The 19,965-nt window shown below is 36.5% G+C and overlaps 2 protein-coding genes across 5 annotated transcripts in view; one reads left to right on the forward strand and one right to left on the reverse strand.

The window, feature by feature from the left end:
* LOC6037170 (glucose transporter type 1) overlaps positions 1-19,965 on the reverse strand; it is a 431,006-nt gene that overhangs the window by 239,519 nt on the left and 171,522 nt on the right. The window lies entirely within an intron of this gene.
* Positions 1-19,965, forward strand: part of LOC6037168 — a 115,870-nt gene that overhangs the window by 5,351 nt on the left and 90,554 nt on the right. Inside the window, exon 3 of the mRNA XM_038261151.1 lies at positions 7,893-7,999. Within this exon, the coding sequence (XP_038117079.1) occupies positions 7,893-7,999 (107 nt within the window). The remainder of the gene's footprint in view (positions 1-7,892; positions 8,000-19,965) is intronic.

The following is a 19,965-nucleotide window of genomic DNA, read 5'->3' on the forward strand; positions in this document are numbered from 1 at the left end:
GGTAGGGGAAAGTGGGGCAAGTGTAACAAGCTAAGGAAATGCTCGTTATAACTCATCTGTTGGTTTTTTTTTATAATCATCTTATTCCAGGTCTTGACTAAGACTTTGACAGAAGAAGTTCTTTAAAAATCCTTATCTTGATGCAAAAAATTGATTTTATTTTTTTTGATTTTCCGTGCGTTCTACTCAACTAGTGGGGCAAGACGAACAACCCGTTGGGGCAAGAGGAACAATGCATGAAACAACAAGTTAATTTGCTAACAATTGAACTGTTATCACTTAGACACATCAGATTAGAATGTATTTGAAACGTTTCTTTCATTTTTAGATTAAATAATAATTTTTTATAATAAATTTGATCGTTTTTAGGAAAATAAATAATACTACGATGATAAATGGTAAATTTTCATAATGCACTATATTTTGTATAGACAATTTTTTTAACAATTATTTATCAGTTTTTAAGTACTCTTATGAATTTATTTCCCAATAAAATATGTTGTTGCAGCAATCCGTATTATATTCCATACTAAAAATCCATATGGTACACTTGCCCCACCTGAACAAGATTTTTCAAAAGCTCTAAACAAAAATAACCAAAAGTTAAATCATACTTTGTAATATGTGCATTAGGATGTAACAAAACCACACTTTTTTGCGGGCATTTCAGGGGATGATCCCCTAGGTGTACTAAGTCAGAATCCCAAATATGAGCTCGATTGGTTGCGACAGGACCTGGCGCTCCGGCTTCAAAGTTTAAATGGGATTTAACCCGTAAAATCGGTGCGTTTTGGTTTTTGCCCTTTTTGAGTCCTTCAACGATTTTTGGATTTTTCAAAAACCTCATGAGCTTATAGCTTGTGTTCCAGGGTACAACTTTGCCGAAGACTGCGAAGAGATTTGACCGCTGAGAAAAATGGTACAGAATTTACAAAATCTTTTCTCTTGTTTTTCTGATAACGTAAAACATGTTCTGGCAACACTCGCTTTTGATGCGCGCTTTCGGCAAACTATGCAACGCATGCTACGGTGCGTCGCGATGCGTCGGCATGTATTTGTCCAGCGCCGTGTTGTTGTTTTTGTTGTTGTGATTGTTGAGAACGAAAGTTCTTATGGAACTGGAAGAAGCTCTCCGGTTGACTCTCAGGGTTCAGTTGGATGCCCAGGCAGAACCGATTCTAAACCTTGCTCGAGTGCCAACTAACGCGGCTGTCTTGAAAGCGCTTTATCACGCACGGATGTTGTGTGCATTTTGAATATTCCGTATTCCGGAAGATATTTCGAGAGACACGTATTTTAGTGAGAGTTTTCACTCGCTTTGTAATCAATCAAAGAGTTATGGCAATTTGGCAATAAAATCGGTCATAAACAAATTAATGTATTGCATTGACAACATTAGTAAACACTATTTTCATACAGCAGACTTCTCTGGCTAGATATTTTGCGAATTCATTAGACACCAATTGCACTGTGTTCGAGCATAGGTTCGCTAACATGTCCTCCAGCACCACAATTGGTCCCGACGAAAAAGATCCACACGGGTTAAAGACAGGACCAGGTGGGCTTAGAACTAAATCCTGCGATTCACTGCCAAATAGAATACCGGAATCTACGACAGATTAAAAGAGCAGCACCGGTGATCAAATCCTCCGGCACCATCGAAAACATAAGCACAACATCCAAATAAAGCATTTTCTTTCCATGTGTCAAACTTTGACCGTTGTACGCTGGATGTTTTCTCGCTGCTATAGTTACGACGCCTGGCTCTGGATGCGCGCGTTCAAAGAAAGTGTTGCCAATACTAATCAAACAAATTAATGGCAAAAAGTTTTTTTATTTTCAAATCATTGTACAAGCAGTACTAATTATCAAATCTCTTCACAGTCTTCGGCAAAGTTGTGCCCTGAAACTCAAACTGTAAGCTCATGAGGTTTTTGAAACATCCAAAAATCGTTGAAGGACTCAAAAATGGCAAAAACCAAAACGCACCGATTTTACGGGTTAAATCCCATTTAAACTTTGAAGCCGGAGCGCCAGGTCCTGTCGCAACCAATCGAGCTCATATTTGGGATTCTGACTCAGTACACCTAGGGGATCATCCCCTGAAATGCCCGCAAAAAAGTGTGGTTTTGTTACATCCTAATGTGCATGTCATTGGTAGGGACACTACTATCTAGGAAAAATAGCATTTTGATAAAATGAGCCTTAAAACGAACCCTAAGCCTTATTTTGTACTGTTCAAATATTATAAGATAACAAAGATGTTGGAAAAAAAACTTCATTAAATCTTATGCCCCGTGGCATTTACGTCGTTTTGGCGGTTATGTGGTAGTAGAATCAGCTAATTGAATTGCCTGCAACAATTCCTCATACTGGAAATAATCAAAATTGTAAAAATTACGGCCGTACGAGCGATTGTTCCTCTTGCCCCATATGGTCGTCTTGCCCCATCTTCCCCTAAACATGATGAGATTTCATCACTCAAATATCTCGAAAAGGCGGAGGCAAAATTTTAAGCGGCAGGTTGCATTTTATAAGGGATATCTGGGGTTTTTTACTTTTAACTTAAGATATCTTGGTTTGAAAATGTTTAATTTTCAAGGGAAAAGTGAAAAGAACCACCCTAACGAAATTCAAAAATTGTCCAATTTTATTTTTCCCGCTGAATCTGCTCGCAAAATTTAGCCAAAGAGTCAAAAAATCAATTTTTGGTCATATTTTACATCCCTATGGGTTTATGTGAAAATTTTACATAGAAACTCATAAAAAGAATTATGCATTAAATTGCATGAAAAAAATCATTAATTTCAAATCAAATTCTGTTCGCCACCATGCTTTCCTGCATCCAGCGCAGAAGGAAGGTGCGTGTTCAATTTAATTTCAAGTCTCCGGTAGTCCTGCCGGATATTGGTCGAGAGTTGCACCTTTGCACCTTTGGGGGCGTCCAACCCAAAACCCGACCGCACGGAAATGGTTGTTCTCTTGAATTTCACGTTGTTTTAACACACACACACGCCGGCAGTGAAGAGGTTTGTGAGGATGCTGTGATTGATTGAATAATCGAATAGGTTGCTGAACTGCTGCTGCTGCTGTTGAGGTGAAGTTGATTGGCGTTTTCGAGTGGCAGGCAGCCAGCCAGCTGGGTGGCGTTTCGTCGAAGCGTTGGCACTGACGGCTGCTCCCTTCGACGCCTTGGTGTTGGACAAGTCGTGTCGAATGGACGGAGTTGACTGTAGGTCACTGATTGAATTTTTGCCTATCGGGGCTGGTCGGCAAAAGTTTTGCTTTGTGTAGCACCAGGATGATCTGGGATTCTCAAAACAGAGTGAAAATTATGCTTTTTTTAACGGATTTTCAGTGAAATTCTGATATTGAGCTATTGTTTCAAATACCTCATTTTTTAATAAACATTTTAAATAGTTTCAAAAAATGTTCAAAAAAAAATTAAACAATTTACAATTATGTCAAAGTAACACTCAATTTTACTTAAACTTGCCCCAACCAACTTTAGGAAACAAGTAAAACTAATTTCCTCACCTGTCTTGTTCCGTGTATCCGTCCGTCACTGTGAGTGTGTGGCAAAAGGTGGTGAACTTTTGCCACTGCATAACCACCTTTCTGTAGGATCGAGAAGAACCATGTTTCCAGGAGCCAGGAACACCAGAGAAACAATGAACGGTGTATAAAATTACAACACACCGTGTTCTACTAAGTATCTCCTCTGTGCCTAGTCGATACGTACGTACGTGTAACGCTTCAACGGTGTTATTCATGAATTAAATTACAATTAAAGTTTCCACCGGCAACGTCATCATCGGTGAGGAAGTTCTTCCAGTCTGAACGTTTAGCAATTTGTGTCCTCTTCATATCGTCCCCCGTAACAAGGTTGTCGCTCATGTTCAGAAATGTCCCCAAGACTTCAGGAAACTGAAATACATGCAACAAGAGGCACCGTCTATCCACTAACCGGTAATTTTATCCGTTTCTATGCTTTATAGAATAGAAAAAAAGTCTAGATCGGCAGCGAAAGGATGCAACTTGATAAAAAAAGAGAAAATGGAAAAACTGACTGCCCGGAAGCTTCCGATTTGCATATTATAATGAAAATTGAAATCAATATAATTATATTCTCCCTCATTATTTCACTCACGTTTTGCCCATATTGGAATCAGGTAACGCAACGGGAGGTGTTCTGTTCTATTTGCTCACGTAAAGGAACAGTCAAACTCGTGTTTGTCGATATTTTGATATTTAATAAAAAATTGTTTGAGTAATTGTCTCATTCTTTGAACACATTTGAACACAATACAAATTCGCACGTAACAGAAATAGTGAGCTCACTGTACTACCAGGAAAATGGCTTTCACACGCGCCCAGTTAAATGGTGCTGCAAAGCCGGAGATATTTATGAGAGTCTGAGCTAGGTCGGGCCCGGCCTTTCCTGAGAAAATGGTGCTGCCCCGTAATCCACGCGAAAGGGTTCAATCCGAGCACGTTTACGGAAGTTTAAATTAACTTTGTGTCGCGATTGGTGTATGCGATTTCGCTATGAAAGTTTACGAAGCTGAATTTAAATACAGTGTGATTTTTTTTTGTTTCACTGTGTTTTCGAATCACTGTGATTTTGTTTCAAACATTTTAAATTTTGTTTGTCCCGGGATTTCCAAAAATTGGAAAAAAAATTGGTCAGGAAATTCAGATATGGTTATAGAAATAGATAAACAGTTGAAAACATAGAAATCGATAAGAATTGTAATGCATTAAAATTTGTATTCGGCATATATCACCAATAATTTGGCTTATAAGGGTAAATTGATAGAAATTTAATTAGCGGATTCGTATTTTGCGAATGTCTAGCGCATTAAATATTTTCTACTTCATTTTATATTTTTTTAAAAGACTGACTTTAAATTTTTAAATTCATATTAAAGTAATTTTAATCAAAAAACGCCATCTGCGCCAATCAGCTCAAATATTGAGAATTAAGACAGCTATTTAAGGAATTTTTGCATAATGATTTGAATTACTTTGGTTAAAACAGAAACAGAGAAAACTATGTGTAAACCGATTCTTAAATTTTTTGTTCTAAAAATTCCTGTATCTATTCAGACCAAAATTCAAACTGTAGTCTCAATTTTCTCCAGTTGGCGGTAGCAGCATGAAAATATTTTTTTGAATATGTTTTATATAAATCATGAAATTGAAAACTTATTCAATATTTTACATTTACGGGTATCATTTTATTTGTAATTCCTCCTTGTTTTTTTGCCATTTTCAAAGAAGTTTTTCAAGCGTTTCTAGTCAGGTCTTATAATAAAATATGTTAAAGAAATATAAAAGACTTATTAACATTGAATCACACTGGAATTTAAAATCTGTACTTCATTAAAAATCCAAAGAACAAATATAATCCATTTTTCATTTCTTTGACGCTGTCCTCCCTGATTTTATTGAGCTAATTATATGATTTTAAGTTTGAAAAACATAACAAAATAATGAAAACATGGATTTTATGACAATTGCAAAAAAATCCAGGATTTCAAAAATATTTTTACCCGTTTCCCGGGAAATTCAAAACCCGGGAAAATTGGACGCCCTACATAAAACTGTTTTAATAATGTTAATTACGAAACAGGACTAGTTATCATTTTATTTTAAGCGAGTTTAAAAGGTTATATAATGTGGGACAGAAATAAAAACATCTAAAAAACATCTAAGAAATTGGACGAATGTATTTCAAAATTTAAACCAAAGTTAAATAAAAAAAAGGCTTTCTCAAATACAGGTTTTTTGATTTTTTTAAACAAAGTTAGAAAGGTTTTATATGAATTAAATTGAGAATAAAATTTGAACTTTTGCAAAAATAAAATATTTACGATAAAACAATTGTGGTATTGAGTTAACAGCGGCATTCCTATTTTTTGTTATTAAATGAAAATTTGTCCATCAATTTGTTAAGCCCAAAGAAACTTCTTTGTCAATGCAGTCACCATTCAGTTTTGGGAGCTGTTAAACGATTGCAAAACATCTGGATAGGGACCTTCCATAAACCACGCGAACGAACACCTACTCTACTCTATTCAAAAAAGTGTCTACATGGTTTACGGATGGTCCCATAGGTGTATAATGCATGTGAACATGTAATGTAATGCATGTGATTTTTTTTTGTAATGAAACAAAAAACAGTTTTTGTTGTTTTGTACCTTTATTGAAATATATTTTATTAAACATTTTAAAAGAATTTCAACACACAAATTTTAAAACGTGTAGAAAAATATATATTGAACAGTTTTCATGTTTAGTTTATTGAACTTCTTTAATTTATTGAAATTCATAAAAAAATACTGGAAATGTGTCATATATTTTTTTGCAATTCCGTCGTGAAACTACTTACTTTTCCCGTCATTCTTGAACGACGAAATAGCCTACTTTTCTGTACCAAAAATGGCAGAATCGAATAGCAACACTTTTCAAAATAAATGCTGAAAAGTTCTACTTTTCAGCACTCAAATGGGTGCTGAAAAGTTGAACTTTTTAGCACTTGTTTCGAAAAGTAACACTTTTCAACATTTTTTTGATTTAAACGATTAATTGACATAAAATTTCACTCAGTGTGTGTTTTTTGGAATTGCAAAAAATGATGTATGGAACTCGTTGCAAAACTACCAGGTTTCATGACTCATTTTAACATTTCAATATTTTAAAAATATTTGCAGCTATTTTTTCTTCAGTCTAAATAATTTACTTTTTAACAGCTTTTTTATTCAAACACAAGTTTATCACTGAAAAGATGTTTTGAAACATTGATATTTTTGCATACTTATTTGAATTTTAAAATCAATTTTAATCAAGTTCCTAAAAAAAGAAAAACTTCAATTTTATTTCACATTCTCACGAAATGGATAATTTTATTTTTTGCGCCATTTTTCAGTTTGATGATTGATTCTGAAATCATCAATATAGAAATCATAAGAATTAAATTCAAACATGAAGAATGTTAGATTATGAAACAAAAATCTTTAAAAATACAATGGCAAAATCCAAATAATACGTTGAATTAGTAACATTTTATTGCAAAAAAAAAAAACAAATGAAAACCATTTTTTTCTCGTTAAAGTTTTGCTTGCATGTGTGAATCTTTAATCGCAATTTTTTTTTTAATTTAGACACTCAAATTATTTATTGAATAGGCCGATGAAAATATTTTTCAAAGTTTATGTCAAGCCTGCCCAACGTCCGGCCCGCGGACCGGATCAAGCCTGGGAAGCTATTTCATCCGGCCCGCGACGGCTTTTCAAAAATGTTCTATGACCTTGAGGCCGGTTGAGACTGTTTATTAAAAAAAAAACCGGCCTCAAGGTCATAGAACATTTTTGAAAAGCCGTCGGATGAAATAGCTTCCCAGGCTTGATCCGGTCCGCGGGCCGGACGTTGGGCAGGCTTGACATAAACTTTGAAAAATATTTTCATCGGCCTACTCAAATAAAGAGATTTCAAAGAATATCCAAATATAGAGTTTTCTTTTAAAGGTCCATTAAAAAAATTCTTATTTTTTGCTTTTTGGGTGTTTTTGAATACCCCTGACTCAAAACGGTTTCAAATCACTAAAGGAGCAAAAGTGGAAAATTTTGTTTATTGGGCCTTTAAAAAAAAACTCTAGTAACTCACTTCGAAATTTTACCGATTTACAGGTATAAAACACCTTAAAAGTTTTGTGAAGAGTTCAGAGTCTCACAGTTACAATTTTGTTTTGTTTTTTTTTCCTAGAGTAATGTCATTCCGTTTCCCCTTAAAGATTACACGAACATTCATCTTTCAATCAGCTTCCAGGCTAAAATTTGACTCTGCTATATTTAAAAGTATAATATGTGCCTATCACTCTTCCATTTCAGCGCACAAACAGCTGTACAAGATTTCCAAGGAGCTGCTGTACACGGTAAAGATCCTCACGGAAAACGCGGAACGTCAGCGGAAAACGAGCTGTAGCTGCGGTGACAAGGTAAGAGATAAGACACGACGTCACAAATTTCGCGCACAAATATATTTAAATATCGCTTTCTTTTTTGATGTTGTTCGTTGTTTGCATTGCATATGTAACAGCTTGATCTGTAACAGACTGACAGACTTACGAGGACGGTGGGAGCAGCAGCAAAGTAAGAAATGTTCAATTCTTGAGCGATTCTTTTTTATCTCAATTTCAACGGTTTTGTTCGAAACGAAAAAGTTACAAACTCAATCTTTGCGGCGATGGGCGTGGAAAATCGATACCGACCCCGCACCGCAAGCTTTTTCCGCGAAAATTTTTCTTTTCCGTTCAACATTGGAATGGCATTACAGCGTGTACCATAATTTATTCACCGTTTTTACAGACTAATGATTGACAGCTTGGCTGGCGGTTTATTCTTTCTTTCTTTCTCCAATCATGCCAAAGGCATTTTGAATTTCAGACTTTTCAGTTTTTCAACTCAGAGGATTTTTGAAATTAAGTAAAATATTCTAAAAATTTACGAGTAGTTTTGCAATTTGAAGATTTTTTAAATTTTTTAACCCAATTACAACCTATTCAAAATTGCAATAGTAGTTTATGCAACAAGTTGCAAAAAGAGCATTTTTTCAGCACGAGTCTTACATTTATCCAACGAGGTTCACCGAGTTGGATAAATACGACGAGTGCTGAAAAAAACAAGTTTTGCAACGAGTTTCATACAACATTTTTTGCAATTCCGAAAAACACCCATTGAGTGAAATTTTAAGTCAAATTTTCATGTATTTTGTCAATAAATCTTTAAAATAAAAAAAATGTTGAAAAGTGTTACTTTTCAAAACAAGTGCTGAAAAGTTCAACTTTTCAGCACCCATTTGAGTGCTGAAAAGTAGCACTTTTCAGCATTTATTTTGAAAAGTGTTGCTATTTGATTCTGTTATTATTGGTACAGAAAAGTAGGCTATTTCGTCGTTCAAGACTGACAGGAAAAGTAAATAGTTTCACGACGGAATTGCAAAAATGAATTTTTAATTTGGGAAAACAAGTTGTTCAACATTTTTGTGAAGATAGCAAGGTGGGTTTGAATATTTTATTTAGTTTATTCATCATCCCGGTACGAGAATCGAACTCACGATCTCTGGATTGGAAACCCAGCACGCCGCTAGTCGAAACCCATCCTCTACCGGTCAGTACTCCCAGTGAGCATATTTACTCCTTTAAGGGATCTGACTTTGCCGAGCCAGTCAGAAATCGAACCCATCACCTTCCGCTTACAAGGCGAAACCCGTTACCTCACGGCCATGGAAGCTCGGCAAAATTTTAGCTTTAAAAATATGACTTTCCCGATTCAGACTGCAGTCCTAGTTCATCATAGTTAACGATGAGTTTTCCGAGTATTTTCAAGCCATATTCGAGTTGAAACCGTGATACAGCTGCGTAGTCCCCTCGAAACATCCAAAAACCAGCCAGTCTGCCAAAACGGTTACAAACCCACATTCTAAGGACCTTGGCCACAGGGCGCTATAAATAACCTTCTCTCTTTCCTCTATCACAAACACAAACACGAATGAATCGTGTACACACAAATAAACATGTGAGAGTATTAGGCACACGAAACAAAGCGCGAAATCATAAGCCATAAATCGTGAAACATATTTGCGCTGAACCAAATTTCGTGTTATTTTCCATTTTTCCCCCGCTACTGGTGGTGGTGTGTGAGATTTCAGAAAGGCACATCTGTATGGGTGTGTTGTGTAGGTTGGCCGCGCGTACCACCTGTTTTCAATGTGCTAGACGACGGTTTTTCCGGCTGCCGCCGGGGAAAGCCAGTGCTTTCAACTAAACGCATCAATCAATATCATCATCAGGCTGGTTGTAAAAGGCAGAGGGAAATTTGGAGCGCGGGGCGCGGTGGAAAACTCTTCGTGCTACCGCAATTGAACATAAATAATTTTTGCCCTGGCAAAACATTCCGCAAGAAGAGTTGTGTTGCCTTTTGCAGCAGGGATTTCGAAATTGAAAAATGAGACAAAGTGTCTAGGGAGGAGGATTCACCTAGATTTGCGAGCCGGGTGTAATTTGAGGGATTTGGGCGAGCTAACGAGGGAACAAATTGGTACTAATGCAAAGCATTTGACGGATTTCAGGTCTTGCATTGGCAAATTTAGTTGAAATAGCAAAAAGAATAGTTGAACATTCTTTCTTTTCTTTGTCTTTTCAATGATGTCTGCAAATTCAATTGTAGACGGTAGGGCAGCGCGCCTGCCTTGCAGGATTACTCGTGTTTCGAGCGTCATTTTGGTGAGTAATTGGTGTTTTTCTGTGCTTTTATAATTGATTGTTTTGTGATTTCAAAAGCTTTCTCTATATCATCGTCGATCGGAAGGCACGCTGACGGTTTAAATCTTGGTGCAAAATTACAATTATATAGTATTGAAATAACTGTTTGCGAATGTTGTGATGTGTTACTTAGAAAGACCTTTGACCTTCCCATAGCACTGTAGCTCGAAGGGCTCAGAAACGGGTCTGTTATGGAAGTCATCCCCATAACATCGTAGCTTGGGAGGCATCGAAAAGCCAATATCTTATCCTACTAACCCAAAAAATATCATTCCCGTGATGCTTGAAGGTGATTATGTGTGTTCAACGGTCTTAAACGGTGTCAATAGATTTACAGTGCAGACTCGAGTATCCGATGGCCAATTTTCACTCCGGATAATCAAAACTCCGGATTTTTTTTTCTTTGTATTATTTTTGATTGTTGAGCTTTTGTATGACCCCAAAATACTCTAATGTGATTCAGAATGTTTAAATCAAAGATGGCGGCCAAAATGGCGATGATGAAATATTTTTGAATTTTACAGGCAATCAACCATTTAAATTTGACTAAAATGTCGCAGAACTCAAATTTGATGTTTAATTTAAAAAAATACGAAACAAAAATTTAAGATCGTGACTCGGTTATCCGAAGTCCCATGCAAACCTTCAGATAATCGAACTGGGATAATCGAAACATCGGTAATCGAGGCTTCGGATAATCGAGTCTTGACTGTATAACGAAAATCTATGTGCACCTAACACGGTTTCTTGGGTGGGCACCGGTATTGACTAATAAAGTAGGGATCTTCAGAGGTTAAACAGTGAACGATGGTTGGCTCCATGTTTTGAAATACAATTTAGACTCGATTATCCGAAGTTTCAATTATCCGAAGTTTGATTATCCGAAGGTTTGTATGGGACTTCAGATAATCGAATCACGAACAAATTATTTTCTTTCTTTTTCTTGTTTTAGACATCAAATTCGAGTTCTGCAACCCCATTTTAGTTGAATTTTAATAGTTGATTGCCTATTAAATAATAAAACGATTTTTTTTCAATATTTCAACACTACCATATTGGCCGCCATCTTGGATTTAAAAGTTTTAAATCACTCATACTTAAGAGCGAGTCCACGATCAAAGCATACCCATCTCGCATCGACCTCAGCAATCTGCCTGAAATTTTCAAGGGTTGTTTGTACATATAAAACTAGCATCTGGCCAAAATATGAGCACTCTAGGTAAACGGGAAGTGGGGCAAATCGGGACACAAAATTTGAAGGTTCAAAAACGTAAAAAATCTTAAAAAAGCTATAGCTTAGGCAAAATTCAATTTAATTTCAAAATTCAAAATGCATCTGAAAGGGCTTAAAAAATGCAACAAAATGCAGGGAGAAGCATCTCAATTGTTTAAATCTAAAGGGAGTTATTGGCATTTTAGTGAAAAAATAGCATAATTTTCAAACTCAAATAAAAAAGTGTTCCATCCAGATATCAACTCGGCTCGACCTGCAACTTGTAGGGGACATCTGGGACTACCATCTGAGACTGAGAACGCTTTGAGTAAGGCAGTTTAATATATTAAATAGACACTTTTACTTTTTTGTTTATAAATTTTTGCTCGGGGAACCCCTTGAAATTTTTCGCGAGTAGCGCGTATCCACCGACAGACAGCAATAAGGGCCTCTTCGGAGCTCGTCCGTTGAAAACGCAATTCCATATTCGTATGGGAATCTTTTTTTGTAACGGCTTTTGCGGTACGCTCTTTCAGACTTTTCTAGACTAATATTTGAATATGGCGTATTTCTGAACAAGTTTTTAAGAAAATGATTTCAGAATGCTTATTTTGCCCGAGTTTTTTTTTTTCAAAAATCGTATCTCAGAATACTGAAATTATTACTTCATCCTTTGATCGTTCAATTTGCTAGTAAACTTTTGGCTCTTATTGGCAAACAAGTAGTTTTACCGTACAGTACATTTTAACAAGATTACAAATAGGGTACCAAAAAAAGAACAACTAATTTATACAATTTCAAAACAAAAATAGCGACGAAAAAAGTAATTTTTAGCTATGTCATGTATAATTTTACGAGGAATCCGAGATCTCGAAACCTTCAAAACAGCATTTTATGTTTTCATACGACCTTTTCAAATGTAAGGCTTGTTTTTGTAACATTAAACTCACCTTTCATTTACGTTCAAGACAGCTCAAATCGGTTGAAATGCCACGCAGTTATTTTTTTTTTTTTTTGAAAAATGTGGTTTATGCAAAAATGGAAGAAAATTGCAATTTTTGAGAACACCCTAGCATGGTGTAGGTCAGCCTAATGGGCCCAATCGGACAAACTTTTATCGGTTTATGTTTCAAATTAAAAACGTTACTTAATCCACCTTAATAAGATGCTTGGTGCCTTCCCTTTGATATGGTTGGACAGGATTCTCAATCTATTGTGTTCATTGGAAAGTTCTTTTGATTATGCATCCAAAGATGGGTCGCATGATAGATCCGGACAACGTTTTCATCAAAATATCTAAGATCCGGCCTCAAAAAAGTATCTAAATAGCACTTAAGTGCTTATGACTTTGCATAGGATTATCAGATCTTCAACGTATTAGACTCGTTAGAAAGATATTTTAAATACTTTTCTAAAAATGTATAACATTGTAGTATCCCTCGTATACTATAAAATTAGGGCCAATAGTTGAATCCTAATTGTCAGTAGGTATCATTAGTGTAGGTACTGAGAACAGCTTTTATAGCATTTTATCCTGAGTCGATGTGTATACGTGAAGGTGGGTCTCGGAGGTCTTATTAAGATGTTCATTTTTCGAGTGATTTTATAGCCTTTCCTCAGGAGTATGGCAAAAAGATGAATTTGCGCTGAATTCACTACACAGAAACAAAAAATAGTTTTGTAAGGATGATGATTTGGTTAGTTAAATATTACTTCTTTTTGAGTTTTTTTTCCTTAAATAATGTTTAAAAACGCAAAATTCAAATTGATGGATATTTCACCAATTCCTGTTATAATATTACCATCATTATTCTTGGACGTGTATTTTGTTGAACATTTGAACAGTTCGCAATACACAACATTTCAAGCTGAGCCCTGTCCAGTAAATAGAATTCTTCAAAGGAATTCCCACTAACCATAGTAACGACAAGCTTTCAAAAGGGCTCTATTGCTTGTTACACTCGAATCCTTTTCCGGGAACCAACCAAGTGGTACAGGGTCTTGATTTGTAATCGAATCTCGTTCAATGGAAGTGAAAAAATAGCGAAATAAACAACATATGCACAGCACACCGGAGGCAGGATAGAGAGTAATTGCTGGAAAAGCTACACTATACGAGAACCACAGAAATTTGAACGTTTCTAACCGTTTCGTTGGAGTGCTAATTTTAGAAGATCAAACGAAAGGCATGTTGCACTGGACTATAATTTGGCAGAGTTGTGCATTTTCCGTTCAGTGGTTCTTTCTTTGACCAAAAGGGGTCGGCTTCTTTGCAATTGCAACATTCGTTACAATTTTCCCCAACCAAAGTCAATACAAGCTCAATACATCGAGCGCGCTTCGCGATGTTCCACCGCCGTCCATCCATCGATTCTAATGGTCTACCTTCTAACAAAAATGCTAAAAGTGCTGCGGCAGCTGGTGTTCAATGCAAAAATAAATTTGCCACAAGTAGCGTACAGTTCGAAGTTCCGATCCCTTACGTAACGTAGTCGGCAACGACCAGCAAAACAATTCCAATCCTTTCCGGTTTTCCAAAGACTCGGAGTGAGTTGCTGTGAGCTGGAACTGCTACTCCTGGTACCTTGTTCGATGTTCGTTCTCGTTTTGTCGTCCATAATTCACATTTGGAAGAGTATCTTGCGAATCGGCATCGTGCTACGGTCTGGCCTGACTGGCATTTGGCAATCCTTAGTGGAACCACACTACGACTGTGAACTATGTAACCTTCAGTGCAAGGTGGCAGGGTTGTTGCTAACAGAGTGATTTTGGGTAATTTTTTAAATTTCAAGCATCGTTACATGGTTAGGAATTTGTCGAGAATTAGAAAAAAATGTTGGAAATGTATGTTTTTGTATTTTTTGATTTAAATGAAACTTTATGTGCACTTTTTCTGTGATGAAAAGCTCAACCTTACAGCACTTTTCGACACTTTGAACGGAAACACAATTCAAATTATTTTTTAAAACTGCAATTCCTAAACTTGAACCGTAAAAAAATCCAGCTCTAAAGCTTCCTGCAAACCAGTAACAACCCTGACAGTCTCCTCCAGTCAGGAGCCGCTGCGTAGGAGGAGCAGAAAAAAGGGCCTGCAGGAAGCATGGTTAGTCTGGTCGGCTAAGCAATTTATGAAAATAGCTGCTGCTTCTGCTGCTGGCTGGTTCCAAGTGCTACAAATCTATTCCCGGGAGGAGTGGGAGGGAGAGCGGGGGAGGAAAACATCCCTTTTCCCAAATGGTCCTCGGAATCCCGGTGCGTTCGGGCCTTCTCCAGGTCCAGCATACTCAACGGGACCTACACGAGAAACTCACACAATTTATGGCCGATGATCATCGCCGTCGTCTTGGCAATACGCAATGATGATTTCCTCCAAACCAAAGACTTTTGTACCAGGACAAGAAGAAGAAGCAGAAGAAGGTGTACGCAAATTCCTGCTGTGCTTCCGACAAGGTGCTTTGGTTGGATAAAATATGTGCGGTTTACCTCTCTCAGTGGTGGAAAGCTCTTTTGCTTTCATTTCCCTGCGAGGAGGAGGGAGCTCGTGGGGTAAAAGTTGTATAACAACCGTTCTAATAATGGAAGGAAAAGACATGCTACAGCGCGCTAAGGTTCTTATCTGGATGTGAATTTCTATAAGAGTACTTGAACTTTCCCCACTACCTGGATGTGGCTCGGGCAGGAAATTGTGAACGCATGTGAAGACAAAGTTAAGCATGACACAAATGTGTAACAGTGTTTAAAGAAGACGTTCAGGTATGCGTCCTGGACGATGCAAACTGGTTTGACTTTATTGAATTACATGAAGAGAAATTTAAGGTCCCTTGTTTAGAATAGTTGGTTCATTCTAAATTCCCCTTTAACCTTTCCTTGGTATTGAACAAAAATCAAACATAAGTTAGGTATTGGGGTCCTTTTCTATCCCAAAACATTAACAAATAGTAAAAAACAGTTTTTGATCAAATTTAATTGAATGAAATGTCAATCTATGGTATTGATATTGCTTTCTGATTTGATCCTCCGAAGCTGAAGTTATTTGAAGATAAATCATTTAAATTTGAGACTGTCATTCCAAAATAATAATCCTTTGCTAATTTAGTAAAGAAAACTAATTTGAATATAATTTTTGTTTACAACTTAGTATAGAAGTGTAAATAACTTTTTTAAAATTTAAAAAAAAATTATAAAACTTCACTATAAAATCAGTTTTTGGGAGCATCCTTAAAACCACGTGGATACTTCAGAGGGGGGGGGGGTTGTTGGCGATTGTCCACGCTCCATACAAAAAAAGTTTTTTTTTGTATGCACAATTATCCACGAGGGGGGGGGGGGTGGGTTCAACAATTCTAAACAAGTGTCCACGTGGTTTATGAATGGTCCCTTTATCATTTTTGAGATTATTTTTCAAACGAATCAAATCTTCATATTGCATTTGTTTCATCTTAAGGGTTTACATACATATAAATCGACAAAAAAAGGGAGAGGTTGGTGTGAGCAAACACTTAATGTAATTTAAAATCTGTTTTCAGGGAATTAAAATATACATTTTCATCTATAATCAAAACAAATTTAGATACATTTTGTTTTATCATTGCCAAGATATAGCAGTTTCAAAAAACGGGTGCCACGATATCTTAACACTGCCTTGACCAAATCGACTCAAAATTTTGGTTAAGACTCGTTAAACCAGTCCTGTGTGCATGACTAAGGTCGATTTTCAAAAAACTTATTTAAATAAAAAGATAAAAATAGTTTATTGTTTTAAAAAATCGTCAGTTTTTGTATTTTTTTAAGCAAAACTTCAAAATCGAAATTCGACATGCACACGGGATATGTCTTGAGAGTCTTCACCCCAAATTTTAGCCGATTTGGTCCATCCCATCTCGAGATATCGTGGCACCCGTAAATCAACTCGGTGTTTCGAGAAAAATGCACAGAAGGTTTGACAGTCCGCTTTGCGCACGGACAAATTTTGAGCTAAAAATCATCTCTAACTCAGTTTAATCATGTAACATCTTCATGAAACTTTCAGGAGTGATTGAAAATCATCTTTTTAGTGGATTCAATAAATTTTCTGAAACATGAAATTTTGTGATTTTCTACATGTATGCAACCCCTTAACGGTACACATTAGGGTGACAAGAAAATTTATAAATTTCGAAAAATCTCATGAGATAGGTATCTCCCTTACACGATTCTTTAGGTAATAATAAGTAACTTTGCCAATTTTGAGCCAAATCCGTTAAGGTTTAGGGGTCACTTTTTATCGTTGAAGTTTGTATGGAGAAAATCGCTAAAATGTATGGGGAAAAACATCGCTTCAGCACTTTGGCAGCAGGCGGTGCAGGTCTCTCCCAAAATTGTCCAAGTGTGAAAGTCTTGAAGGAAATTAAATTTCCTACAACTTTGTCCAAGGGTGCAAAACGATCCGAGTTGATCCTGATGAGTTATTAGCAATGCGATGAAAATAAATTGGCTTATATACATGGAAGTAGATAGGGGTTATATAGAAAGTAAATAAGAAGATGTCTTTAACTAAAAAAAATCACTAACATCGGGATCAACTCTTATCGATTTGCACCCTTCGATAAAGTTTTAGTAAATTGAATTTCCTACAAGAATCTCACACTTGGACAATTTCCCATTTCCCATAAGATTATCTTTGACAGCATTTCAATTGGAAGTATGGACTCGCAGATATAACCTTTATCACATTAATCGTACCTGAAATCAGTTTTTTTTCAGTGTAGTTCAGTGGATGGTAGTAACCTGGAAAGTAAATTAGCTTACATCAATGATAAAACGAGTTATATTGAAAAGTGGTCAAGGACAAACTTATGGGAAATTGGACGAGCTTTTCGGTAAAAATATGTTCGATACTGAAAAAATAAGTCTTCTTTTTCAACATTTTAAAAGCGCTACAACTTCACAAGGATTGGACTTGGGGCAGTGGTCAATATGGAGACTTTTATGTAAAATTGTCTGAAGAAGCGAATCCCGCGTTCGGTTTTTTTTGAAAATTTTGGCGTTTAGAGTACTTAAAATATGTTTCAATGAATCTTTTTTGATTTTTTAGGAGGTTTGCTCCGTCCTGCATTTTTTGTGAGTCTTTTTGTAACATCTTAGTCTATTTTCACAAAAATTTTGAACGAACATAAATCGTGGGCTCACCTTCAAATTTCACTTTTGAACTTGAAAATTGAAAAATCTCGTTGAAGCGGCATGTATTTTTCTTTCAGTGTATTTTTCGAAAAGCCCGTCAAATTTCCTACAAGTTTGTCTTTGACCACTTTTTGATACGATGCAACGGCTTCGAGATACAACAATATGTAAATTGCTAAATACAAAAATAGTTAAAACACTTACGCCCTTCTCAAATGTCATTATCGAGTGAAACTGGCTCCATATACAAACATATGGCTTATATAAGCGTAGGATAACATGTCTACAAAGTTTCATTGAAATCGGAGAGGGTCGAGAAAAAAGTAACTAAAAAATTGCTGTTTTGGGTTGGACTTACAGACATTTTAGACCAGGGGTGACCAGAGTATGGCCCGCGGGCCAAACGTGGCCCGCGAGGTGATATTTTGTAGCCCGCGAACCTATTTTGAATGATCAAGTAAAATGGCCCGTTGACTGTTAAATGATTTTTACTTTTTCTAATCTAATCTAATCTAATCTAATCGAACACAAGCACAGCCAGTCCGAAGAAAGCATCCGGGAAGAACTTATGGTTAGATTACGCCTCAAGTTCTTTCTTGTCATTATTAATGATTGCAGTACTTTCGAGAACCCCCGAAGTGTATTACACTCATTAAAGCGGCCCGGCCTACTGCGTTGCATTAACCGCATGAGACAGATTCTATGAACGGATCCCACATTTCATAGAACCAACAGGGGAAGAAGAAGAAGCCGGGGACATACCGTACCAACAGGTTCGAGTTATTTATAGATTATAATGGTGTGTGGCGGAAGGGATTGTTGTATTATATAGACATTATTTCACCACTACGGATTAATTCACTCAAGGGGTGTCAACCCCTCGGTGGCCGAGTGGCTAGAGCATCTGACTACCAATCCAAAGGTGTGAGTTCGAACACGGGTATGAATCTTCAAGCAATTTCAATATGGCGACTTGTATCAGAAGAAAGTGAGGCATTTTCGCTGATTCTCACTGTTTTGTGTTCTGCGTGCACGTCCGCAAACATCGACCACACACATACTAACACAAAGCGCCACCAAGAGGCAAAAGGTGAATACGAAAATTTTTGGCACTTTCGTTAAAAATATGCGGTTTTGCAAAAACAAATAACAAAACCAACTTTTAAGTATAGTTCGACTGTTAAACTTGTAATGGCCTATCTACAATCACTTAGCTTAGAACATCTAAGTAAAGTAGTTACTTAGGAAAGTCTGCAACTTACGTTCGTCATCCACAATCAACTTAGAAAACTTGCTGGGCTGATATACGTTGCTATGCAGTTGTTTGTTTACCTTTAATATGGAAACGTCAACTTACCGTAGATTTTGAAATTTTCCAAACCAAACGTCAGTTTCTAATTTGATTACTTTTCCATTGTAGAAACTCAGATTCATTTCCATTGATTCAAATTCCTAAGCTAAGTGAAATTTTCTAAGCTAAGTGATTGTAGATAGGCCATAATTCGTTGCTGATTTATTTGAAAATTTGTTAAAAACAATAAGTTTTTTGCAGCACCCATTTTGGACAAACATTTCTGTTGTCACCTTCTGGTTCCTTGGATTGGCTATGGATAATTTCACAGTGTAATAAACAGGGCAGCCACCACCACGTGGCGCCACTGTTTCGAATGAGAAAATAATACAGGTTTTTCAGACGAGTTTCAATCCCGTGGTTCGAATCCCACCTGATTCCATGCGTTTTTTTGTTCATATTCAAAGTTCAATTATAGTCGAATAATTTCAAGGAGACCGGTCGGGAATCGAACCGCTTATGAGGCGGGAGCCGTAGCCATTAAGCCACGGGCCGGTCTGTTAAATGATTTTTACTTTTTCAAAATTAAACTTTATTTTTAACTCTTAGTGCTGATCTGTTTTTGTTCTTTTTGTTAGTATTATCTAATGATTTATTCTTTTTTATCTTTATTTTACGGTACAAATATGTTGCTCAAAAATCTTTCTAATTTAATTCTTGTCAAACTGTCTTGGAAAATATAAAATTTTCACAAAAAGGTCAAAGCGAGCCGCGGTTGCCGATCGTTTTCAGCTGTCAATCGCAATTTAAAAGTGCGAAACGTCCAGTTTGGTGGAAACTATGACTGGAAATGTAAACAAACAAAAGCTGGTTGCCTAGTTTTTTTAAATGTTGTTGTCAAAAGTGCGAGAAATAAGTGCGGGCAAAATCCAAGTTACAGTGAAAGGATCAATAATGAAACGTTCAAATTTGAGTTAG

This window comes from Culex quinquefasciatus, chromosome 3 (assembly GCF_015732765.1).
Source record: "Culex quinquefasciatus strain JHB chromosome 3, VPISU_Cqui_1.0_pri_paternal, whole genome shotgun sequence".
In the NCBI taxonomy this organism is placed as follows: Eukaryota; Metazoa; Arthropoda; class Insecta; order Diptera; family Culicidae; genus Culex; species Culex quinquefasciatus.